At 40.1% G+C, this 25,400-nt stretch overlaps 1 protein-coding gene across 1 annotated transcript in view; it reads left to right on the forward strand.

The window, feature by feature from the left end:
* The window catches only part of hcn1 (hyperpolarization activated cyclic nucleotide-gated potassium channel 1), a 69,594-nt gene that overhangs the window by 10,621 nt on the left and 33,573 nt on the right, over positions 1–25,400 (forward strand). Inside the window, exon 3 of the mRNA XM_003451491.5 lies at positions 19,092–19,253. Coding sequence (XP_003451539.1) covers positions 19,092–19,253 — 162 coding nt within the window. The remainder of the gene's footprint in view (positions 1–19,091; positions 19,254–25,400) is intronic.

Raw genomic sequence — 25,400 nt, forward strand, 5'->3', positions numbered from 1 at the left:
TTTCTAAATCATTCATCATGTGCGTGTGCAAACATAATTATTGCAATGTGCAGTACTTAGGGAAATTGCAGTGTACAGTGTGAAGGTCACGTAGAGCAGTAAATTCTGTGTGCTCAAACAATCTGAGTGGGGACCAACCGAGGGGAAGCTTGTGCACTTTTTACACATATGAAAGTAACTACTGATTTTTCATACATTCACATCAGCAGTGTTGGTCAAGTTACTTGAAAATAGGAATTAGTTACTAATTACTGAGTACTTTCACATTACTTTATTGATTACTTATTTTCAAAATGAATTAGTTATTTTATTACCTAGTTACTTTTAAAAGCTTTAACTTCTACACAATCAAACTCAGAGTAATTTTCAGTACTTCCAAGCTTTAAATGCTGCATGGTCGTACTCTCTCCTGCACTCCATATTATCCACTGTTGATATACACACGTCTGTTGCTGCCACGGACGTCACACACTCGTACGTCCTTGTCATGAGACACTCTCATAAAATCACAGTTTAGCAACACGGTAACGCAGCATCCTTACTGGAAAGTAACAGTAATCTAATTACTTTTTTGCAATAGTAATCTCTTACTATACTTGTTACTTGAAAAAAGTAATCAGATCACAGTAACGCATTACTGCCCATATCTGCTCATAAGTGCTAAAAAGTGCAGAGCTAAAAATGTAACTTTCTGCTCTTCTTTTCTCCACGTGCCTAAATGCACTGAGGCGCTGCCACGTGATTGGTTGATTCAGCACTGTGCCATTCACGATGTTAAGAAATCCTACAGCTCATTATTTCCCATAAACAGAGGATTGGGAAAACAAAAAGTCATCTAGCTTACCTCTCAACTATAGCGCTTCATTAGGGAATTATGTGTAATTATTAAGAATTTAACAACTGAGAAAAATAATGAGAAGAGTTATCTGGTTATTTTACACCTAATTTCACATGATTTTTTTTGTTTTAACTTTCAAGGGCATTTTGCCCCCTGCTCCTATTCATTTCTAACCCTGCTTCTCTTATGTTTCTCTTATTATTTCATGCCCTCACAGACACAGAGCTAATTATCCCAATGACCTTAAAGTCACAGTCGTGTTTTTTTTGTTTTTTGCTCTCTCAGAATGTTGGCACCTTTGGATATGTGCTAATGTCAGGCAGATCTTAATGACGTGTATTACAGGGAAACGATTTATATACTATCCTATTCAATGCTGATTTTAGTTTGTTTTATTTAATAAAAATGCAAAAGGATAACATTTTTAAACTGCTGTGGAAAATCCCCAGAGCTCCCAGTGCCACATCTGGCTTATCACAGTCACCAGGCCTCCCGCCAGATCCCAGCTCAAGCAGGAGGGCTCAGGTTGGGCTTGTGGCAACATACCATCCCCCAAGGGGGACTGTACCCTTTTTGAGGGTACCAGACAAAAAAAACAAAAACAAAACAACAAAAAAACCCCCCAAACATCTGTCATACAATATTTATTGTTTATTGTACCTTTAAAATAGATTAAAAAACTGTTGTTGGTCGTATTATGAAAACAGCTGCCACTACTCCAGTTGCTGTTATGTGGTCTAAGATATTAAATAACCATTACATCTGTGGTTAAATATGCTTCAGTTTTAGCATAAACCCCCACTTTTATGTGTTTTATTTGTCATCCCTTTTGCTGCCCTCTTTGGCCAGGTCTCTCTTGGAAAAGAGATTTTAATCTCAGTGATACTTTTTACCTGGATAAGTAAAGGATGGGTCGTGGTGTACGGCACAGTGGAGTTTATATAGTCGTAAGTATGTTTTCAGTACTTGCTGGTAATGCATCTGGATTGCTACTGTTGACACCAGCTTTTCTTCGTGTGTGCTGAGCATCCACATATGTCGTGACCAGCGTTGACTTTGCTGCCCTGAGCTGCCTTCAAGCCTCTCTCTCCTCTTCTGTTACTTTGATCTGTTGGCTGATTTCATGCATGTGATAGTTCAGTTTTCAAAGGTGGCGTCCAAGTGCTGAGACACTAACCAGCTGCTTGTAGGAAGCGTCACCTCCCATGTGCACCTTGAGTTTCTCAGCACTGGAGTCACAGACGAATAGTACAACCTGTTTCTGTTACCGAATAAGTCAAATTGTCCTTTTATTTCCCTTCTAAAAACATTTAACCTGGTATTATTAATAATGCACTTTATCTGCAAACACTGCTGGTTCAGGCTTTTTAGTTGCATACTTTAAAAACAAAAACATGAACAGTAGTATCTGCTACAGATGACTGCAGAACGTGATGCAAGTGATCTGATTAATTAGAATCTGCCTGTAGGGATCTGTCGTCCTAAGCAAAGGTGCTTAATTCACTGTCGGTAAATTGATCTGAAAGGGGGGAAAATGTGAGCCAAGCCAACTGACCCGAGTATCCAGTTCACTGAAGAAGAGGCTTTAACTGCATTTCCCTGGCTATATTTGGTCCCCACTGAAATATCCCATGCTATTTGTGTGACAGCCTGACAGCATACCCTTTTACACCCTGCCATCTTCAGACAAAATATGTGAACGCACTGATGTTTGTCAGTTTGTGTTTTCATCAGTGGCTTATGTTTCAGATTGATCGGTATGCTAAATTAAAGCCAGAGCAGATCATCGGACCTCTGTCTGTAGCTCATTTCAAATAATGCACAGTGAATTAAACACGGGCTCGCAAACAAACAGCCACGCCAATTATTAAGTCAGAAAACAGCTTTCAAAAATTAAATATTAGCTAATTTATTTGATTAAATGTGTTTAAGATGTCCAAACAAACGTATTAAACAAGACAAAGAAGGTGTCTTTGCTAGATAAAGGATTCTTTATAAACAGCTGATTATTCAACTAAGTACTACAGGCACTGAAAATTAAGATATAACCTTCTTAGTGATGAATAGAAACTGACACGAGGTACTGAAACAGTAAGGTGAAAAAGGCCGTAGTGTTCTGTGAGCCACTGTGTACTGTAGTCTGCCACGATAGCAACAAATACTTTGGTGCCAAAGCAGATTAGTGGGACTGTTTGCAGAGTCCCGTGGACTCGATTCACCTGTCTCAGAATAGGCAATGCCAAGTATTCGGTGCCTTAAGGTCTCTGCCCTGGTGTCATGCAGGGACACAGGTGCATAATCGCACACACACACACTGAAAGTGTGCTGAATCATAAAGTGCTGACTCATTTGTGAGGTTAAAAGAGAGATCATGAAGAGAAAAAGAGAGGAAACAAATAGAGGAAAGCACCGGAGGTGGGGTGGAGGGTTATAGTTTTCCGTTCTAATACTTTGTTCCTTTGTTTATTGTGCTGACCCTGTTTTTTCTGTAATTACAGCTTGTACAATTATGCAAGATGAACGAGAAATTAAATTGGATGCAGTAATGTCTTTTTTAGTACCTCTGATAAGATAGATCGTCCGCCAGTTTGTCAGCAACAATCTTAAATAAAGACAACATGAATCTATAAAGAAGATATACAATCCTTTTATCACAGTGTTTACTGGAGGAAAATTAAAAGGAGCCTGTCCTCATCATTACATCCTCTTAGTTTAAGGACGCACAGGCAGTAGTGGTGAGGGACAGCTGCGCTTCTCTCCTCTGTGAAGGAGCAAAGGCACTGGCTGATGACGATGTACAACTGCTTCCTGTTTCCTGAGATTTGATGTGATGTGATGTGAGAGTTGTTGTGAGATTGTGTCATATCTACCAAATGTGTTTATTTTTATATGTGTATTTCATACCTGTGAGGCATTTTGATGTATGGATGCTGCTACAGTGTACAGTATTTTTTATAATACTTAATGCTGATGAAACAATAGCATGGATAGGATCACTGCAAATAAAAAATAGGAAAACATGTGCACAATAGTATAGTTTATAGAGATGAATTTAACAGCATTAAAGCTTTAAAGGTGGCAGCACCACTGAAAGTTGAGGCAGCGGAAGTTGAACCGTGAACATGTTCCAACTGTGGAGCAGGTGTGAGCTAGCCCAGATTTTCTGTTGGGCTAACTCAAGAAGCAAACACTGCCAAGGCTGCACAGCTGGTTGTTTATATTTAATGTCCCAAGATGAACAGGGGGCATTGATTTTCAAAGCACAAAAACACTCTGCTCTTGCTTATAGGTTAGGTCGAGGACACTGCAGGACAGGAAGACTTTAACACCATACTTTATATGGTGCATCATAGTTTTCTTGGTGCCTGGTGATGTGCACGTCATTTATCAAACTGAGCCGGCAGCCAAGCAGCAGCTTGTGTGTGAAGTGAAGGAGGAGATATGCTGTGAGGCTGGTTGATCAGGCCCCTGAAGATATTGATAAGTACATTAGCTTAACAGACATTTGAAAACAGAAGATTCACGTATTGCAGCTTTGATAAAACTGATGTCCACTGTGACGGTACCATGACATTTTGACTGGGCATTTCTAGTCTGCATTAGGATATTGTTACATGAGAGTCTAGGGACTGCTTGGATCTAGGGTTCTGCCTCTTGAAACATATGCTTTAATGCTTTCTCTTTTCTTAACGGTGGCTCTTTTAGCTCAATCTTCTGTTATGCATTTTCCAAGTCATGTTGCCGATGGACTCTACAGACTTTTACTAAATTGATGACTAATTACATAAAAATGGCAGTGCTATTGTTTTTATGAACTGAATTAAAAATCATAGACCATAAAGCATCTGCAGCATTAATACACATGAAGAAAGGCAACATAAACATGAAATAGCTACATCCTGTAAATCCAAATGCTGTGTTTATGAGGGGTGGGCAACTAATTTGGGAAACTTGTGGAGAAAGGTACCAGTGAGATGAATTCAGTTCTGCTCAATATCAATTTTATCTCTTTATAAAGTGCCACTGGTAAGAGTAGATGCTACATTTAAGTGATTGAAATGTGAAATCAGCGGCGCAAGTGCGCCAACATTTTATCACTAGCCCCAGCAAACATGCTGTTAACTCCATGAACTCCCTCTCGTAGTCTCTTTCACGGCATGCATTGCTTCCATCTCCTTAATAAACTCTTTGGTTATCCCACGTACAAAGAGGAGTCGCTGAGCTGTCATGGAAACACCTGATCTCATCCAGAGCCAAGTAGAAAAAGTTAAAATTGAAGCTGAAGGATTTTAAATTGTTTTCCAATTTGTGTTTGGTGTTTAAGATTTTTAAATGGCTTGGTACCTTCCACAATGCTTTATTTTATTGACTTTCACCCAAGAGAATCCATAAAATCCAAACTGATGTAACTCCTGAAAGACTCACAGACTTCTAAACACTTTTGTGTGTTATGCAATTTACTTTTTGTGTGACTTTTTTGTGATATTCTGCATGTAACCTGCCAAGTGACTGCAGATGCAAATTAGCTTTAAGCTAACGCTGGTACAATGCTTCAAGTGGCAACATTTATGTTAATATTGTACATGGTCCCTTTTCAAATAAAATCAAGAATTCTTTTTAAACATTTTTAAAAAGAGACTGATATCCTAGAGCCACCTTGTTATGATTCGCCTGGAGAGGGGCAGGTTCTCAAATGCTTCTTTTTTTGCAGGGTATGTTAGCGCATTACTCTTTGGAAAACTCCCCATCAGTGAATTGCTTACTGCTTATTGTTGTTTTTCAATTTTTATGGGAAATCAAAGAGCTGGTCTTGACTGCTGCATCCCTGGATGTTTGAAACTTGGTAAAAAGTCCTTGTTGCAGCTTTGCTAGTAAAGGTTTAGCTGTACGTTCTTGCTCTGCATTAGCCAAGTTTTATTGGAGATTATGTATCGGAATTTGAGGAGCAGGACCACGCCTCCAAACACGCTCCTTCCGGTTGTCATTTATAGAGGTTCCCCAAGTTCTGCTAGCTGTTCATTCTCGTTTACGTGCCCCACCTTCCCTCCCTCCTTGTTCTCAATTCTTTAACTTCTTCACTCCTATTTAGTACATGGGGATCCGCCAGTCCCCTTCGAGGCCTTCCCCAAACCGCAGCTCAGTTCATGTCCAAGCATTCACCTTTACCTACTAAAATGCTGTCAAACCTAAAATGAGGACGTGGGCCCAGCTAGTGAAACTCTTCTCTGCATGTTTAGTCCCAAGAGTGATTTAAATTGTCATCCACAAACTAAGCACACTGCTTTATCTCAGACTTCAGTCTATATCTTATTAAAAACTTCTGCATTCTGCATTAAATGACTGACAACCTTCACGGTTAGCAAACCGAGATATCTCATCAAAGTTTGTGCTTATTCAAATACAGTGAAGCTGCATTCGCTTGCACAAACCTGCTTTTATAATTGATAAAAAAAATAGCATTTCCCTTTGAAATAACCCGAAAAGTAACCCATTCTGTGAGGAGGAGTTATCAAAGAGGGTTTGCTGGCTGAAATGAGAAAACTACACTTATTTATGTTCAATTGCCATTGACCTCATGCAGGCCGGTCAGGGATAACCAAATGGACCAGATGTAGCTCGGGGCCATACAATTCCCAAGTCTGGTTATAATAAAGCTAGCTAAATTAAGTGCTTAAACAAACAATATTGGATACGACTCTAAACCTTGTGCATATTTTCTGTCCAGTGTTGCTAACCATTTAGCCAGAGAACACTCTTCTTACTCTTCTATGAATTCTTGCTTACAGTGTTTGCACATGTTTATTTGGGCTATCCAAATCAAACTGTTCCATAGCGTGTGGATGGGTGTATTGCTATTGAAGGATCCACACATTTTGTTGGTCACTGGTATAAACACACAAGGGAACTCCACCTTGTACTGCAGAGTATGCTAGGTTTCTGGAGGCGAAGCAGACTTGTTTTGTGTTGTGTGTGGGAGTCGCAGGCTGCAGGCTGCAGGCTGCAAAAGAGCTCTGTCACGTGTTTTCATGTGTGACAATGTGCCTGTCACACGTTTCATATTTTGTGTGCAGAGGGCCTTCTACTCGCTTAAATGAGAGCTTGAGCCCTTCAGACATTAAACATGTTAAATGATCTTCCCTTGCACAGACAGGGATCTTCTTAGCTTCGTCTCTTTCTTCCCATTTTCTCACACACAAATACACACACAAACAAGCAAGTCAAGTCCCACACAATAGCCTAATGGACTCCTCCAGTCCAATTTTGTCAAGCAAACAAAAATGAAGGACAGTGCTTCTTCCCCCTCCATGCTGTCTGTGTTCTTGTCCTCTCTGTTTTAAGACAAAGCTCTGACGTTGAATGTAATGTGCCTTGAACTGTGTTCTTGCTCAGCTCACAGAGGGAAGCTCGCTCTTGGCCCATAGGGTGGAAAATCCCAGATTGCACCGCTTGAAAGAACGTTTTCCTCCTTGTTCCCTGCAGATTTAACCAATTTCCCCTTTGCCAAGTCTCTCATTACTCCTTCTGTTGTTAGTTGGTCTTGTTAACTGTAGTAGACTGCTTCCAGTAAATTGCTAGACCATATGGTTTAGAGTACAGAGTTAATTGTCAGGCTCAATGATTTGAAAGCAGACAGAAATGTATAGTGCTCTGCGGCAGAGCTAAGATTCATTGAATCAGTCAGAGGTTTGGTTAAAATACAATATGCTGCAACATACATAACATATATAACATATTTAACAGCATACATATAAAAACAGAGGGATTATGGGAAATATGAGATTTTGAAATATGGGTTCTGTTAATAAAAAATACAAATGGTGTCATTCCTGCAGTGTCAAATATTGAATTTCTGCAGCTCATAAACAGAACAGCAGGAGGGAGAGGGGGCCTAGGAAGCAGTGAAGTCAGATGAGTTGGAAATAGGGCAGAAAACTGAATCAAAATAATGAACCATCACACTGAAAATCCAATTCAGTTTTATTTATAGAGCACCAAATTACAGAAACAGTCACCTCAAGGTGCTTTTTATTGTAAGGTAAAGAGAAAGACAGAGAAAAACCACAACTATCAACGACGCCTTCTGAACAAGTAATTGGTGACATTGGGAAGGAAAAACTCCCTTTTAACAGGAAGAACTTTGGCAGAACCAGATGCAGGGAGGGGCACTCATCTGCTGTGAGAAGTTGGGATTGCAGGGATTGCATTTTTATGCTTCCAGGATCGGCAGATCTGTAGCATTTTTAATGTGTAAAACTAATAATGTGCTGCAATTACTGCAATACAACAGATGAAGGGACAATATGGGCCCAACAGTTAATGGTCCATACAGATATTTGACTGATACTTAACAGCGGCGTGTGTTGGTGTTAGTTTTCCAAGTGTTGTAATAAAATCTACTTTTGTGTGCACCGTAATATTATATACTTTCTGTTATGGCTATTTTGTAGCTGAATGACCTTTTTGGTTGTCGCAATTTAAGGAATGCCTGATAGATTCAGGCCCAGACGAGCCTTTTGGAGCATGATGACCTTAGCGTCTCCTGTTTGGTGTCCTTCATTTTGCTCCTCCAGAGGCTCAAGGACAGCCTGTCTGGGTGCTGATAGTGCACAAGCTCACTTATCTCACTGGGGTATAAGACGTACTCAAAATGGGGATGACCATACGTGTTAAATCTGGAATATCCATAATAAATGTATCTGTATTTCATACTGTACGTCAACATCTCTTGAAAGTTTATTTCACCAAGGTTAGATTCCTCTGCCTTTACGAACAACTGCTGGCTGGTTTTACAGGTCGCTTTGTATTGTAGTGTCATTATAAGCTGTGCACGATGTTCAAAATGTTTTATACTGCTCCGTTGAGAGTACTTCTGCTTATTGCATACTCTGTCTGACTCTTTTCATCTCTTACTGTTGCTGTCAGTCCGTCTCTCAGTTCAGCCTTTTATTTGATATAAGATATGAACGGACATGTCTGCACAGTAAAGACGGCAAGACAGAAAGCGACAGGAAACAGAGTCATGTGTGTATTATATTCAAACTACCAACTGTTTCTGGCTATAATTTATAGTAATTAATACTTCCAATCACCTTAAACCACCCTTCTCTTCTTATACTGGTTGCAGCAGCACCAGAGCAGTGAAATAGAGCCAGCTTTTTATCCCAACAACTGCGGCTTATTTTTATCATAATTTTGTTTTTGAAAACACATCGTATTTCAGTAAAAAAGAAGTCCTGATTTCTGTTACCCCTCTCTGGAGTTCTGAGTAGAAAAAAGCTGTCAGTGAAAGCAGCTTTGATCTTCTGTCCATTCCCATGGGATATCCCCTCATGGAGACTAGTTTCCCTCTGCAGGGTGCGCACAGTACAGAAAGTTGTCACATGACACATCAAGAGTCCTCCAAATGAACTATGCTGGTTGATTGTTTCTGCAGTCTAACACACTTCATGTGCTGTAAGCCGTGCTGCAGTGTTTCCAGTGTTTCAATAAGGGGAACAAAGTCCAAAGCACAGGCACACTTAACATCAGACTGGTACATGGGTTCAAGGTTTGTATGTGAACAGTTACATTTTTATTGTCACTCGTTGTTTTGTTTCATTTTCACTCGCTTTTTTCATATTTTTAGGCATAAACACTACTTAAGAACAGAAAAAGATCATGTTGGCGGTTGAAAAATACCCATGTTAGCTCCATTTTCTTGGTTTGCAATCAATGTATGGGTTTGTTTTTTTACTGGAATACTGTAACAGAGGGGCAAGTGATCGGTGTAAGGAATACAGTAGAATACTTTGAGTACTGGTTGGTAGTGATGTAGCTGTGCATGTAGGAAGTATCTTGGTGACATATCCAGGGTCACAGTGAAAGACGAGATGCCTGGTACGTAATGCTACAGTCACACACTGGAAAACAGTGGTTGGAGACCGTGCTATGACCAAGTGTGACCGCGTGCTATCAACTTGTGCTTGTTGTGGTTGTTTCAAACATGGGGACCAGCTCCATGATCATCTGCAGTCACTTGGTGACTTCAAAGTGACTTTGTACGAGCAACTGAATTATGTCTAGTTTCTAAATAGTTTCTACAGGACTGCAATTTAACTGCAAAATGACAGGCACTTTGCTTTTATATATCAACAAAACCAGAAAACTAGTTGGCAACCAGCTGAGTTGAGTCTTCTATTGTGAAGATATGTGTCACAGACAAGGTTTGCTCATCAGCACAGACTGACTCTGGCCACATTCAGAAATTAGATGCCAGTTTTTTGCAAATGTTTTCCAACTTGTTTAATAGTGACTGCAGTCAGCTTGCCTCCCATCAGGCAACCTTTGCAATCACTATGAAAATATGATCACTCACAGGTTGAGCTGCATGCTCAACCTCTTGGCAACCAGTTGGTTACCAAAGCTGCTCAGTTAGTGCGGTTACTGGGCAACAACAAATTTTTCTTATTTGCAAAAGTATGACCTTCTGATTTTTTATTCTAGAAATCTGAACCACAAAAAGGAAAAATCAGAGCATTATAAAATCTCATTGTAAAATCCAGTTCCCACTGTACACAGCGTACAAAAAAAATTATAATTTTGAATGCATCGTAAGAAAATGCCCTTGGATGGCAACACAATAATACAGTTTAAATATAAATGTCTTAAAAAAAGACTAACACCCTTCTTGGACTTATTAAACAGTGTTGGGAGCTGGGTTGTTGACCTTGACTAGCTAATCCTCATTTTATCTTCTTCCAGAGCTGAAATTCACTTCCAAAAAGCACTGGTTCCTTTTTATATATATATACACTGATATTGCAAACGTTGCATGGGCAAGAGGAACAGTCTTATTGGCTGCAGTTGTTTGGGTTTTTTACGATCCACTCAACTGCAAAAAGTTTCATTTTATTTGATGCTCTTTTGAGAATTTCCTCCAGAAACAAAAGAAGAAAAAAGAAAAATTGCTGTTCTGTGATCTAAGCCTTCATGACTAAAAAACAAAACAAAACCTAAACCATCAAAGGTTCAGCTTGAAAAAAAGTGGTTGATTGACAAAATGGTTTGAGAATATTCGTCCTTATCAACCAACTAATTGAATAATTGACCAATCACTATAAACCTGTTTGTTATTGACTGATTCTGCATGAGGAGTGTAACGATCCCTTGATTGTTTAAAGGAATAAGCGCCGACACTCATTGCAGACATCCTGTAATGATGCTTTGTGTGCAAATTAATTGATTACTAACTACTGAAGCATTAGGGTTTCACTTCCCAAGAGCTAATGTTGCGGTGGATCAACTTAGCGAAGCACCCTTCATCCATCTGTCATGATGACGTGCTCATGTGCTGAAATCCAGCTGTTTATGTGAATCTAAGCACATATATGGAGGAACCACTATGGCGGTAAACAAATGCATGGCTACAGTATGGACAGGACTATATGTAGCATGTCAGCTGTAGTCATGTAGTCAAGAGATATCTGGAACTAGTTAGTATGATGCTGCTCCACTGCTACTCAGATGAGTAATTATAACATCAGACTGCCCTCAAGGGTGTATGCATTCACTCTTCCATTTCCTGATTTCCTCTTTTATGTTTTTCCCTTCCTAAAACAATCATCCCGAAAAGACACACACTGTTAATGCCATCATATTTTTTTAACCAAGCTTCAGCTGCAACTTTGAGTATGATGATTAAAAAGAAATATATAAAAATCAGTCTAAAATCACATCACCAGGCAATCTCCATCCCTCCACCCCCAAGCGTATTGGGACGGGTGTGTCCTCACTGCACACTGTGATACGGTCCATCTTGCTGATATTTACATGAGCACAGCGGGTCACCCTGTGCAATCCAGTCAAATCCCTCCTGCTCTCACATGAGCACTAATCTTCCCTGACTACCTTCTTAGTACAACCACAACTCAGACTACAGCACTCTCTCTGTCTCTCTTTCACTGCTCTGCTGTGACATTTGCACAGATGAAAAACTTGCAGTCCTCTTTCTTTCTTTCTTTTTCAGTCTAGCCTTCATTAATGCAGATCTACTGGAGATGCACAGATTGTCTTGACTAAATTAGATTTTTTTGTCTGAAGTCTGATCTGCCAATTCAGATTTTGGCTATTTCTATTTTTACTGCTTTCAGGAACTATATTTGACAGCACAATCATTTTGTAATTTCTCCTTTAAAAAGAGTTTATTTTTTCTGAAGCAATAAAACAATATAATAACATTTGCCCCCCCCCCCACACACACACACACACACACTGCATAAGGGTTCCGAATCTAAAAAAATACTTAAATGAATTGCAGTAAACCCAACTTTATGCTGTGCACATACATACAGGGGATGTGAGGTCTACATGCTACTCTACTGAGCTTCTTCTTTCATTGATGCATTGTGCGCTTACATTTCTGAAGAGTTGCTCCTTGGGATAATTTGACTGGGAAAAAATCTGATCTACCCTGGTCAATGTGAACACAGAGTAATACTGTGTCAGCATTAGTATTTTCTTCTTTGATAGAACTCTTTTATTTCTGGCCGGGGATTGTTGTGTGAAAGATGCACGCTTCTCTGTCAGCTCATTGTCCGCTCACAGCTCGTTTTTTTTTCTTCTTTTTTCCTTCTTCCCTCCGTCAGCCTTACTTCGTAATGATGATTCCTATAATGATGCAGTGAAACTGTCAACAGACTTGCATAACCGAACAGATGACGTTAAAAATGGGTCATGTGGGAAAACGGTTATTCTTGAGGGCACTAACGTGTTTTGGACAATATGTCCACACATGCCTCTTTCACTTCCCAGCAATTTTCTCATTGCACCGAGTGCACTGAGTTATAAATGCACTGGTGCTGCTGTCCGAGCTATAAGTACTGCTTGTGTTTGTGTACATGATTTATTAGACCTGAGCTGATGTTATTTTGTTACCACTGCTCAGGTTACAGGTACAAATCAATAGAACATTCATCCATAAATACATTTACTTGTTGTCCTAATGCACCATGCCTGTCCTGCGCAGAGCAGGCTAATATAAGCCCTGCAGGAAATTTCTAGAAGAATGCGCATACATTAACTGCATACATGAATCCCTGCAGACTCTGGGACTGATGTCTATATAATTACAGTAAAAAAATTTTAAAAAAAGGCTTAGCACACAGAGTGGATCACCAATGCTGTCCACCCAGAGAAGATCATAAATTTGATCCCTGTGGGTCTGTGAGCTTCTGCCCCGGAGGACGCTGCCTCTGCCAGTGCATCTGTGAATGGTAGAGCGCAGATTAAGGCAGAACAGAAGTGTTGAGGTTATCACGCTCACACGACCAAAATAGACGCAGAGCGGGTGAGACAGCGGGCAAAGCAGCTCGGCTTGCGGTGAAGTGTGATGTGCTTAGTGGAAGAACAAGAGAATAATGCTGACGGACACAGAAACGATGGAAAGCAGAGCAGACGATCAGCAGCGTTCCCGTGAGGAAGATCTCCTTGGACAGAAAGATTGTGATCGACAAGTTCCGAGGGGAAGAGTTGTCTAGTTAAATGTGCGCACTGATTGGCTGGTAGTTAAGTTGCGAGGTGAGGAAGAGCATCAGGATCTGCTGCGATATCACACATCCAGTTTGAGCCCTTCGCTTTCACACATTTACTGGTGATATTTGAGGCACGTTAGCAGTTGTATTTGATGCTCAGAAATTTGCATCTGCTGAGGTCATGAGGGTACATTCAAGCATTGGTAGATTAAATATGTTGCAGAAATCATATCAGAGTGGGTGCACAGGAATAAAAAGAGAACATTTGTGATTCCAATAGAGGAAAAAACATCAGTGGCCCGTATTTTTGTTTCGTTTTGTGTGCTTCGTATTAAACTGGAGACGCATCTGATTCACAGTGTCGCTGTTTTAGCTGCAAATGTCTGCGTGTGCAGTTTTTACTACAGTTCTGCTCTAAAATCATACAGTTCAATATGATTCTTGAGACTTGTTTTTATGTGAAACACTTTGGCTTCTCTAAGTGTGTCAGGGCTTTGTGTGGGATGAGTCCGTATGGTGAAAATATTTTGTTTTCATAACAACTAAATCGATATCTGGAAGAGTAACTGAGGCTGTGATTTTTTTTTAAATAATCTTTTGTCTACTGTCTTTACTGATAGCTTAGAGATGAACTGCATGCAGCAGTTGGAAATAACAACTGCTTAAATAACCTACCAGGTTATTTGGTGAATTTCTGTTTAATGCTACTTTTTACCTTCAACGTTTTATGTAAATTTTACTGATAATGCTGCTATTTTTTTAGTTTTAAATGCATGCATGAGAGCCTGCGGTGAAGAAGCAATGATGATTTAGGGGGTTCTTTACTATAGTAATAGATCACCGCTTGTTTTCTGCCTGTGTTAAGATCCTATTGATCACTATGTGGCTCTTAATTAAGTCTCTGTCTCCAAATTACTGCTGGGCCTCATTACCTAAATGTTCCTCTGCATTGAGATTCAGAGCTTTTTATGCAGCCTATGTACTTGCACACATGATTTGGCAAGAACCAAGTTACAAGCATAACATTGCTAGAAAGGCTTTTCCTCTCCTCTTACACAGTATCCCAGTCTGTATGATAAGCAGATCTGCTGACTGATTAGCGTCTCAGCGCATACAGTATGTTGCCTGAAGCTCTGAAATAATGCCAGCTCTATTTATATTTATTTATTGCTGAACTATACTTACACCAATGTGATTACACATTGCGCATTACAGTCATGGGATTTATGATTACTTCCAGCAGGCTGCTTTTCTTTCAGAAAGAGAGAGGGACCGGCATTGAAATGTTCTTTTGCCTATAGATAATATAGAAAGTTGCTCATTTAGCCTTACATGCTGTTGCCTTTTTTAAATAGACCAAGCACAGTGGGCAAAAGCTGTTTAACTTTCAGAAGAGGAAAGGCAGTAAATGAAAACAGGAAACTTGCAAATTCCCAGTGAATTCTCATTATGTCACGGTATGATTTTTTAGAATCCAAGTTCAACTGTAATTTCGTGATTAAGCAAAACCAAAAGAGATCCAGCAGGAGATTTACAAGATGATGCTAAGCAGGAGAATTCCAGATTTTCCTGGAAGCAGTTTTGTTATCCTTCAATCTAATAGCCAGTGGTGGATTTAATCTCCTCAAATTAGTCCCATGCTAATCCTCACTAACCTCAAACAGAGGTCACTCATGTCCAATTTGAAGATGCATAAAGAACAGTTTGTAATTGCGTGTTTCAGGCCCACAGCTTGATGCTTGGTGATGAGTAGTTCTCTTGCATGCTCTCTTCTCGGTGCATAGGATTCAAAATGTCTGCCTACAGTGCATACATCCACCAGACAGGTCGTAGTCGTGTAAGCAAGAACTCTCCGTGCCATACCTTGTGGGCAGCATTGATTTGAATTATAATCCCTGCAGTATTATGTATCAGCATGCTACCTTACATAAACATATACCTGCAAAGTTTCGAAATGTTCTCTGCTCTGTTCTAACAACCCGTCAAAATGATGCAGAAAGACCAACTGCATGAGCGACCTGCTGGCTTGACAGAGCTAGCGTGTGACTTTCTATCACTATCATATCAAATCTTGGCTGTTTGTCTCCAATGTATTACAGGATTATGCTGACCTATGCCCTAATCCCCAGTCAAATTTAAGCTTGATGCACTTAATTCTAAGCCTATATTTTGCCAAAGCAAAAGGAGAGCATTGGATATGCTTTTGGCTCTGTGTCAGCTCTACCTTTCCTGTGTTCATGAGGTTTATGAAAACGTTATAGTTGCTCAAAATGAACTCGGATCTGTCATATGACATTTTTTTGAGTCTAAATTTGGTTTCAAATGTTTATCTCAGAGCAGTTCACTGCCACCGAACTGCAAAAACTGTCAGTTTTGGATCTCAAAGCACAGAATAAACTTATATTAGAGCAACATTTTTCAAAGATTTTCCATTCAGTTCAATTTTATTTATATAGTGCCAAATCAGAACTTTATATTGTAAGGTAAAGACCCTACAATAATGGAGGGAAAACATGAACAAACAAACCTACACCATAGGCTTCGAGTCTTTGTGAAAACAGACTTATCTCTTAAATGGCAAACACTGAGCCTTGAGCTAACAATCTGTAACCACTCTGCACTGGCCGATTTATCAAGATTAAGAAGAAATTTAGACTTTTTAAATGCTGGTCTGACAAAAGTTGAAGCATTTTTAAAGAGTTTAGTAAATGGATCAGTTTGCTTCTTGCCACAATGACAAACGATTTGTTTCTTGCTTGCTTGCATAGTACATTTTATAACTCATGCCATACAGTAAAGTCCTCAGCAGTAATCACTTTTTTTTTTATTTGACCAGCTGTTCAGCTGTTGTCAGAACTCTGGTGCTTTTATTTTTAGATCTGGATTGATTTCCCTTACAGTAAATGTTGAACAGAACACGGGCATATATTAATCACTCCTCTCCATCAGCGGGATGCTCAGACACACTGCTGACTGCACGAAACAGAACGTTGCTGATGGGTGATCGAGTAGGTGCATATTAGCAAATTGAAGCGCATGGTTTTTAGTTGTGACACATATCCCGAGCAAGGGACCGGCTGTCTGCTACATGAAAGCTTTGCAAGTTGTGCGTTTTCTTTGTCTGCTTGAGTGAAACAGACGTTCAAACGTTCAGACCTACACTCTCTGCATTCCTTCCTTTGCCCAATTTGATACAATTCATGTTTTCTTAGAAGCCTTACAGTGAGATAAAACAACAGATTACCACAAAATAAGAAAGAAAGAGGCCGTCCAACACAGTTAGTTCTCGAAAGAGAAGTTGGATGATCGAGTATGTGCAAATGCTTTCTTTTAATTATGAGAAACAATCTGTAAATGCAATATGGAGACATTGTGTTTGTATTAGCAGAGTGCGCTTCAGTGAACCATCTCACACAGTTCAAATTTATCCTTACATATCTGCACATCACAGTGAAGGTTATCCTTTGTAATCCTGTGACCTGACCAGCGATCTACACCTGCAGCCTCTTCTTTAAAACCCTATTTGAAAAAAACAAAACAAAAAAACACTCCTGCCTTGTGGCTACCTCCTGCCGCTTGCAGGCTTTTCAAAGTGATGCCGCTGAAATGCAAACCCAAATAAACTCCACATTGTGTTAATGAGCATCTACATCATTTCCTCTCTGGCCTCTCTGACTCAGCGTGACCCAAAGGTCACAGAGGCTTCCCAGCAAAGTGAGACGGTCCCTGGGAATTTGTGAGACCTCCCTGTAACCGTCGCACGTCATAGAAATGTACCCAAAAAACTTCATCCTTATTTTTCACTCTTTTGCTTATGTATTAACTGAAGAAAGAAAGTAGAAACGGAGTGATCAGCCTTTTCCTATTTCTGCCTGGTATGAGTCATTTGCAATTCAAACAGGGCCCACTACTTCCTGTTTTCTAGTCTTGTTGCAATCCTTCAGGAGCATGTACCTCCAGAAATAGCTACCTTTATCACTTCACGGCTACCTTATGCTCTGTCGCTTTCCTTATTATGTCATCAGGCTGTATGTAAATATGCATGCGCACATAACAGAGGGAGAGCGAGTTCTGCTAAAATAAGAGTACAGATATAGGCAGCAGAAGAGACACTGGGTGCACTGAGACAGCCGTCCTGTAAGCTAGTGGCTAATTTTAGCCTTTCAGGGCAGTGCACTATATCTCCCCATGGATGAGTTGAACCATAGAGGGATCTGAGCACCAGCTCAGCCTCTTGTTCTCTCCTCTGTTCTGTGTGCGGACACTGTCCTTTATGCAGAAAGGTTACAGGGCAGTCACAATAGACCGGGGTGGAGAGATGAAGATTAAAAGAGCCTCTAAAACACCTGGGGTTTGGTGGTGGTGGGGGGGGGTTTAACAGATGATTTTGCATACAAATGGCAAAACTGGTGCATATCAGCACAGCTTGAAGTCCATGCTCTTGCAGATCTTATTTGGGCTTTGATCTGATAGAAGAGGAACTAAATTTTATGCAGTAGTAGTAGTGTTTTTGTTAGTGTTTAGGTGCACACAAGGACAGAAAAAGACCATAAATGACCAAGGTTTTAGATATAGAGATAACGATACTGGTGTGTGTTGTACATATATGTTTACTTAACTGAAAATCTTTGATTTCTTGTGTTATATACAAATGTAAACCTTTGTCAGTAAAAGGAAACCCCCGAAACAAAAAGTTCATCAGTTCTCATTTAAAAAACAAAAGCGAAGCAGCTAAATTGCCTTTATATGTATAATAGGCAGAACAGGTAATGTATGGGGAATGGAAAGACATAACTTAAAATAGATAATAATTACCTGAAACGTTTCAATTCAACAAACTGGCGAATGGGGCAGGTTTATTATGCAAAACGAACCAGTCTATTTCCATATTTAACTTTTTATTTTGGGAGGGGGCGGGCGGGAGGAGAAATTGAGCTACGGTGTGAGGAAGATTATGGAATAACTAACCTGGAAATAAGTAATGGGTTTCTGATGCTAATGAGAAACTCTGAATTAAAGCCACAGCCAACCAGGCGTGAGTCAATTCTCTTCGGCCAGATCCGACGTAAATGAAACCGTTTTGCGCCGCAGACATGCTTACTCACCCCGCTGATGACTTTCTATTCTGAAACTTTCGGGCTCTGATTAAATAGCCACACCAGCACCGACACCTTTTCCAGCTCACAGCATTGAAACACACTTACGGGCTAATTATTCCAGAAGTTTGCACTTCCCCTCATCATTCACCTCACTTGCTCTGTGCTACCTACTCTAGCTCTATGTGTCTCCTCTACTGGTCAGGCTTTTTTTTTTTTGGAAAGCAGCCATGTTCAGTTATGAAGAGCTCAACATCTGTGAGTGCAGAGATACATGCACACACACACAAACACACGTGCGGGCACACACAGACGCTGTGGCACCCAAACTCTTTGGAGGACAGACAGGCACACTGTGCCCTCAGCTTCAAAGGTGACTTTGTACTTTTGTGAGCGTTTTAAGTGTTTTTAATCTTTTTTTTAATCTTTTTGTGTCCCTGAAATACCAGTGCATCCAACGTTTGAGACTCTTACAGATCTAAATCTGGGCCGCTGTGTCTGTGTTGCTTACTGAAGTTCATATTTCTTCATAACACTGTGCTTGTATTGGATTTACGAATGTCAGAATTTGAGTAAATGTTTTGGCACAACCAAGCAGATGCTGATGAGGTCTCTGTCTCTCCTTTCTTCTGTCTTTCTCTTTGGCAGATTTTCCATATGACCTATGACCTGGCTAGTGCAGTGGTAAGAATATTTAATTTGATAGGTATGATGCTGCTTCTGTGTCACTGGGATGGCTGTCTGCAGTATCTGGTGCCTCTGCTCCAAGACTTCCCCCCTGACTGCTGGGTGTCCCTAAACGGTATGGTTGTAAGTATTACACACTCTTCTCTTTTGTTTGTTATTTTTGGATTTTTACTGTATATAAGTTGTACAGCAGACTCGCTGTTTGACATCTGCCACATGTCAAGCCTGTGGAAACTATCTCATTCCTATACAGCAGTTTTCTAACTCTTATTTTTTAATCAAAACCATAAATGAGCAGATGTGATCAGATGCAGCTAGCTAACAATTTAAAAGTGCAGGGGTTTGTTGAAAGGACCTTTTCTAGTTGCACTGAAATGTGTCCAGCTTGTTTTGCCCTGTTAAAATGAACTCGCTACAACATGCTAATAACACACCTGTACATGGCCCTGAAAAATGGATAGCATTCTCAGTTTTATCATGTATATGAACAACATGAAGGCAGAGACACAAATATATTTTTGTAGCACAGCTCTAATTAGTCCTAAAATTACATTAGATTGTAACAGAGAGAGATTATAGAAATAAAGCAAAACATTGTTAAAAAAAATGGCAGCAAAGTGAAACGTTTGTCTTGTTTGACAGTGATTTGGTCTCTTTGGCATTTCTTTAAATTACCACCCATAGACTTTATAAACAGTCATGTGAAAAATAAAGTTTTCACAGTCCTGTGAAAACCTCAGCACACCTTTACTGCTTCACTAGGTAAGCAAATGGCAGGAAATGCACTTGTTTAATTGATCTTCAGCAAGTGTGACCACCTCTATAAAAAGGTTTTTGCTGGCCTGGAGCATTCAGCTGTGTGATAACACACGCCTCCCACTTCTTAAGAGTGGATATCCCAGCAAATTTATCCTAATGCTCAGAGACACAATCTGAAAAGTTACATCTCAAACTCCCCAGGCCTCAGTTAGCATGTAAAAGTTAAAACTGGAAAGGTTGCCAGGAGGAAGCTTCTTGTCTCTAAAAGAAACATGGCAGTATGGCTTAGGGTTGCAAAGGTTCATCTTATCAAGACATGGTGAAAGGTATTTGATAATGCACAGCGCCATATTTGTTGAAAACCAAACACGGTGGTGGAAGGGTGATGATTTGGGCTTGTTTTGCAGCTACAGGACCTGGGTATCCTCCAGTCATTGAGCTGACTGTGAAGTCCTCTGTATACCAAAATATTGTAGAGTCAAATGTGATGCCATCTGTCCATGCAAAGCACCAACTACAACAGAATGGGTGAAAAAAAAGAAACAAAGACTTCAACCCGACCTTGAATAATCATCAGCTGGTGGTCTCTTCACAATGTCTGCTAATGCTATAGTTCCAAAATAGTTTCAAAGTGAAAGTTGCAGCAGTGGCACCTCAGCGTCATTGTTAGCCCTCCTAGCAATAGAAAGTTTCTCTTAAAGAATTAATATAACTATCTCTTTATCACAATAACACAAAATATCTCATCTCGAGTGTCACTCAAAATCACTTCCTCTTCCTTTTAAGTCTTTCTTATTACAACTCATCCCACTGAACTATTCAGCTTCAGACGAAAGGAGGAGCATTTCTGTATTTGTCAGACTAATATCAGAGACAGGATGGGGACACTGCGTGACATTGTAAGACATTGTGACATTGTCCTATGTGTTAAGTTCACCATCCCACATATGAAGTAGGATCAGTAAATAACTAAAAAGTGTTGCTGTTTTTTGTTTGTGTGCTTTTTTAAAGATATCCCCAGTAATACTTGTCTCTGTATGTGGAAAAGACTTTGTGTGCACTAACACGTGTTAAACATATTAGTTGTCACTGTTAAAAAACAAACGAACAAACAAAGACACATGTATTTCATTTCTTCTCTGCAACGATCTGATCTGTATTTCTCACGGTCTGGTTACTGCCGTCATACCGCAGCCAGTTTAAACCAGGGACAGGGAGATGATGTCGGTGTTTCAACCATGGTTGCTGTATTTGTTTAAGTTGCATAAACAAATACATGCAAACCTCAATGAACTGAAACAACGTCATTAAGGAGCATGGGCCAAATATCCTCCACAGCGATGTGAGAGACTAATAAAGTCATACGGAAACAATCACTTCAAGTTATTGCTGCTAAAAGTGCTTCTACAAGCTGCAGAATAATGGGGTGCACCGAGATTTTCACAGCAATGAAAGCTTTCCTTTTCACGACTGTAAAAATGTAGCATAATGTAACACATTACTTTGTGTATTACTGTTTTTTGTATTACTGATTGTGACTGTAAATGTAACAGTAGAGTGAATGGCAATTCTAGAGTGTTTTGGGGCCCTAGGTGAAAATTCACAGGGGTCCGTTTATCATTGACACCAGCAAAAACATTGAACGATCATCTAAGGTACTAAAACCTGTAAGTCTCACTAAAAATCCAGACTTACAGCTAATAGATGAGATTTTACATGATAGGGGGCTGTTAGCCACACTAAGTATTTATAAGTCTGTCAATAAAAGTATTAATAATTTGAGGCCTAAACATGCGAGCTTTGTTGAAACTGGCCATTCATAATCATCATTTTCATTCACTTTTAATCATCACTCACAGTCTATTATGAGCAGGTCAAACGCAATATAAGTGTCTTTTTTTAATTCGATTACAAAACCAAGTCTAGCATGATTTTACATTTGAAAATACATGCTGACGTAATCTTTGTAGTTATGTGTATCAATGTATGAAAAATGTAAGCCAGTGTGTCCCCTGTGTACAGTAGACAGCTGGACAACTGGACAGTGTCAGCACAGCGTATGTTTGATTTCTTTGGGGACTGTCCCCTCGTTTGGACTTTTTCTGTATCTTTCATCTTCCCTCTTCTCCTCTTGAGTTGAGGTCAAGCGGACTGTGCTTGCCCGTCTCGGACTGATGTGAGCGCGTGCGGACCTCCTGGGTAATGCTGATTGTAAATACTCCCCCGCGGAGCTCTTTTGCCGTCTCCTCTCCCTCTTTCTGTGACAAATATTTCTGTGCTGCACGGGCGCACGAACTGTTCAGAGGCATCATACCGGAGGTGCAAATGTCAGCTTTTCTCAACGTCACAGCTCTCATCTTTACTTCGAGGCAACGAGTTGCCCAAGTGCGTTCGATACCAGCTAGCATGTGTTATTCATCCAAACAGACATTATCCATCTCTGTTTGCACCAAAGGAATTTGCACTGATGTAATTTCCCACAGAACTGTCACAATTCATCCTTGTTAATGGTAACTACGGGCGAACAGCTCCTCAGTAACCCAGATTCTTAAACTTCCTTTTAAACGGCAACACTCTGGGTTCATAATTACTTGTCGCTGTAAAACTTAATGATAAACATCTCCTTGCATGCACGCTGCGTGTTGCTGATCTTACTGAGAATAAAGCAGATACATCCTCCTTCTTCTATGCAAATCAATATCAAAGGGAGATGGTGTACAAGCCTAATTTCGTGCCCCCTGTGTGGCTATAGCTGCAGACTGCAAAAATTGCCTCTAAAACAAATAAGGCATAAATCAGTGCTAGAAGCCTGTGGGTGAGCTGTTATGACACTAAACCCTTTCTCCAAGCTGTATTCACTTGTATGTAGCTAAAACATTGCAAAGATGGCTTTGTATGTTTGTTTTAAACTTTCTCTGATGGGTTAGCTACTTGCTGGTGAATTGGAAATTACATTTGTGAATGATATGCAATACTGTGCAGTGGAAAACTCTCAGGGCATCCATCATTTCTTTATATTTTTTAAATATGCACAAACATACACAGAAATACAGTATATAATTAATATGTCATATGACCACCGTTATTCTTCTGACGCATCCGAAACTCTCTCAGGCAGCTTTCTTGATATTTGATATTTCTTTAAGCAGTCTTCAGGAATAGATATCCAGGCTTCTTGAAGCTCTTCTTCCTGTTCTGTTCTCTGTTAAGATGATCCCACACTGCTTCAGTGATGTACCGGTCTGAGCTCTAGGGAGACCAATCCATTGTGTGTTTTCCCATCCTGATATGCTTTTATACTGTATCAGCACTGCGTTTGGGATCATTGTCTTTCTATAAATGAAGCCACTGTCAATCAGATGCTTTATGCATGATATTGCAAACAAGCTCAAAATCTGATGGTACTTTTCTGCATTAATTCCATCGCTTCCATCAGATTACCAACACCACTGTTGTACCTCTCTCCTGACCTCCTCTTGCAGTCACTCTCAGGTGGCTTAACAAACAAAACAAATGGAAAAATCCCTTTAAAATGGCCATGTATAAATACTGTGCGAAAAAGCAGCCAATGTCCAAAGAAGAACTTTCGTAAAACGTGTCAAAGAGCACTTTTAAAGATTGGAAAATAGTCTGGCTCCCAGGAAACAAATTACAAAGAAATAAGGGAGGCGTCTGACTTCTGCACAGTGCTGTATATTATTTACAAATATTCATACAAATTTGCAAATCTAGTTTGGGTCATCAAATATGTATTTGTCTGTAAGTAAGGAGGGCAATTTTGATCCCGCTGAGCCGCTTACAGCTGAACCATATTCATCTTGCCCTTTAAAAAAACATTAAGGAGCATATGAGTTCATCAGTGAGTGCCAGTATTATGTTTGCTTTTACATTTAACCAAAAGCAGGCGTCCTACACATGATAATTGTTACTCTTTGTCAAATTTCTATCTAAACGACAAGGCTAAGAATGCTGAAATCGTAGAAGGGAAGGCTATGCACACTCCCAATGACAGAAAGCCACAAAGAATGTGAAACTGTGGAAGTATATTTGGATTTAAGTTCAAAATTCATAATTTTCTGGATAGCTTTAAGATTCTTCTCTTCTCCGTTTTATGAGGGGGCAATCCTAAAAATAACTCACAAAGAGTAACCATGAGGCATTTTAGAGGCAAAATCTGTTTAAGCCAGTGGTACTGTAGGATATCTGCACATGAGCAGCTAGCATAGTGTTACTGATGGTGATGTGGCAGAATGAGCAATTTGTGGAATCTCTTCCCTGTGGATCTGTGCAGAAGTGCAGGCCTGTGCACTGACTGCTGTCTGGCAAATCCAAAGTGATAAGGCCAGCTCGCATGTGGGATTCCTCTTCTCACACCATCGCAATGCATTAGCATTCACAAGTTAAAAATCAGGATAAGGTATCTTTTCCTCAGTTTGCTGTGTTTGCTGCAGGTATAAATAAATTCAGTTGAACGTTGTCATCAGGAGGTTTGTCTTTGTCTCTGTCCAAAAAAGGATAGCTTTAAAGCCATATATTGCATCATATTTTTTTCTGTTGTTGGCTCCGTACTTTCAGTCTCCAGCTGTGAGTAGAAGAGTGAGGGCAACAAGGGCTGCAGATACTGCTGAGTGGTGCAGTGCACAGTCTAGGCCTGTTATCTTCCTGACTAATGGTCTGAGAGTAGCTTCTTACTCTTTAGAGGCTGCATTTACTTAATCACCAAACAAGATAATGCTGCTGTCACTATGTTGGCTCATGTTGGAAGGTGGTGGGCTGTGGCATTGGATAGGCTGTTGTACAGCTTAAAGATGCATGTGTTGGAGCATTTGTGAGTGTATGTGTGTGCCTACTGTTCCTGGCCAAGCTCATATCAAGAGACAGACAGCAGTAGCCCTGCTGAGGGCTCCTGTCTCAGAGAGAGCTAGAGGCCAACAGACAGGCGGATATACTGTAGGTAGACACAAGGGAAAAAAAGGGAAAAAAGGACAGAAACGCCTGGCTAACCATGCACAACTGCCCTTCAGTATCAGTCACCCTTCCTGGCTCCTTTTATCCATGGACCACCCACTTCATTTCCTTCCACTTCTTCCCAATCTCCCTGAATGAATCACTTCCAAAAGGCGGGTTCAGTCCGGAATTTATGAATTAATCAGACGTTTCACCCTCTTCCCTTCTCTCAAATCACACTTCCCCTCAACATACACATGGGGCTTATGGAAGGAAAATGCAAGACTGCTTCAGTCCCTATGTGAACAGCTTGTTTCTGGATTATTTTTTGGCTCTCTATGGTAATCATTTATCATTAGCTGAAAGAATTGTGTGCTATTTGTCAATTGATACAGTAGGATGGTTTAATCAAGCTTGTGTGAGGGTATTTGGACCACAGCTGCTGAGCTTTCACAGGCTGTTGTGGGATCTTAAAAAATAAAGTTCTGTTGTGAGGAGAGCTTTGTGAGAAGACAAAGAAAAATCACCGTACCTCATTCATCGTAAAGTTCGGGTGGAAAATCA

This window comes from Oreochromis niloticus, linkage group LG7, assembly GCF_001858045.2.
Source record: "Oreochromis niloticus isolate F11D_XX linkage group LG7, O_niloticus_UMD_NMBU, whole genome shotgun sequence".
Classification (NCBI taxonomy): domain Eukaryota; kingdom Metazoa; phylum Chordata; class Actinopteri; order Cichliformes; family Cichlidae; genus Oreochromis; species Oreochromis niloticus.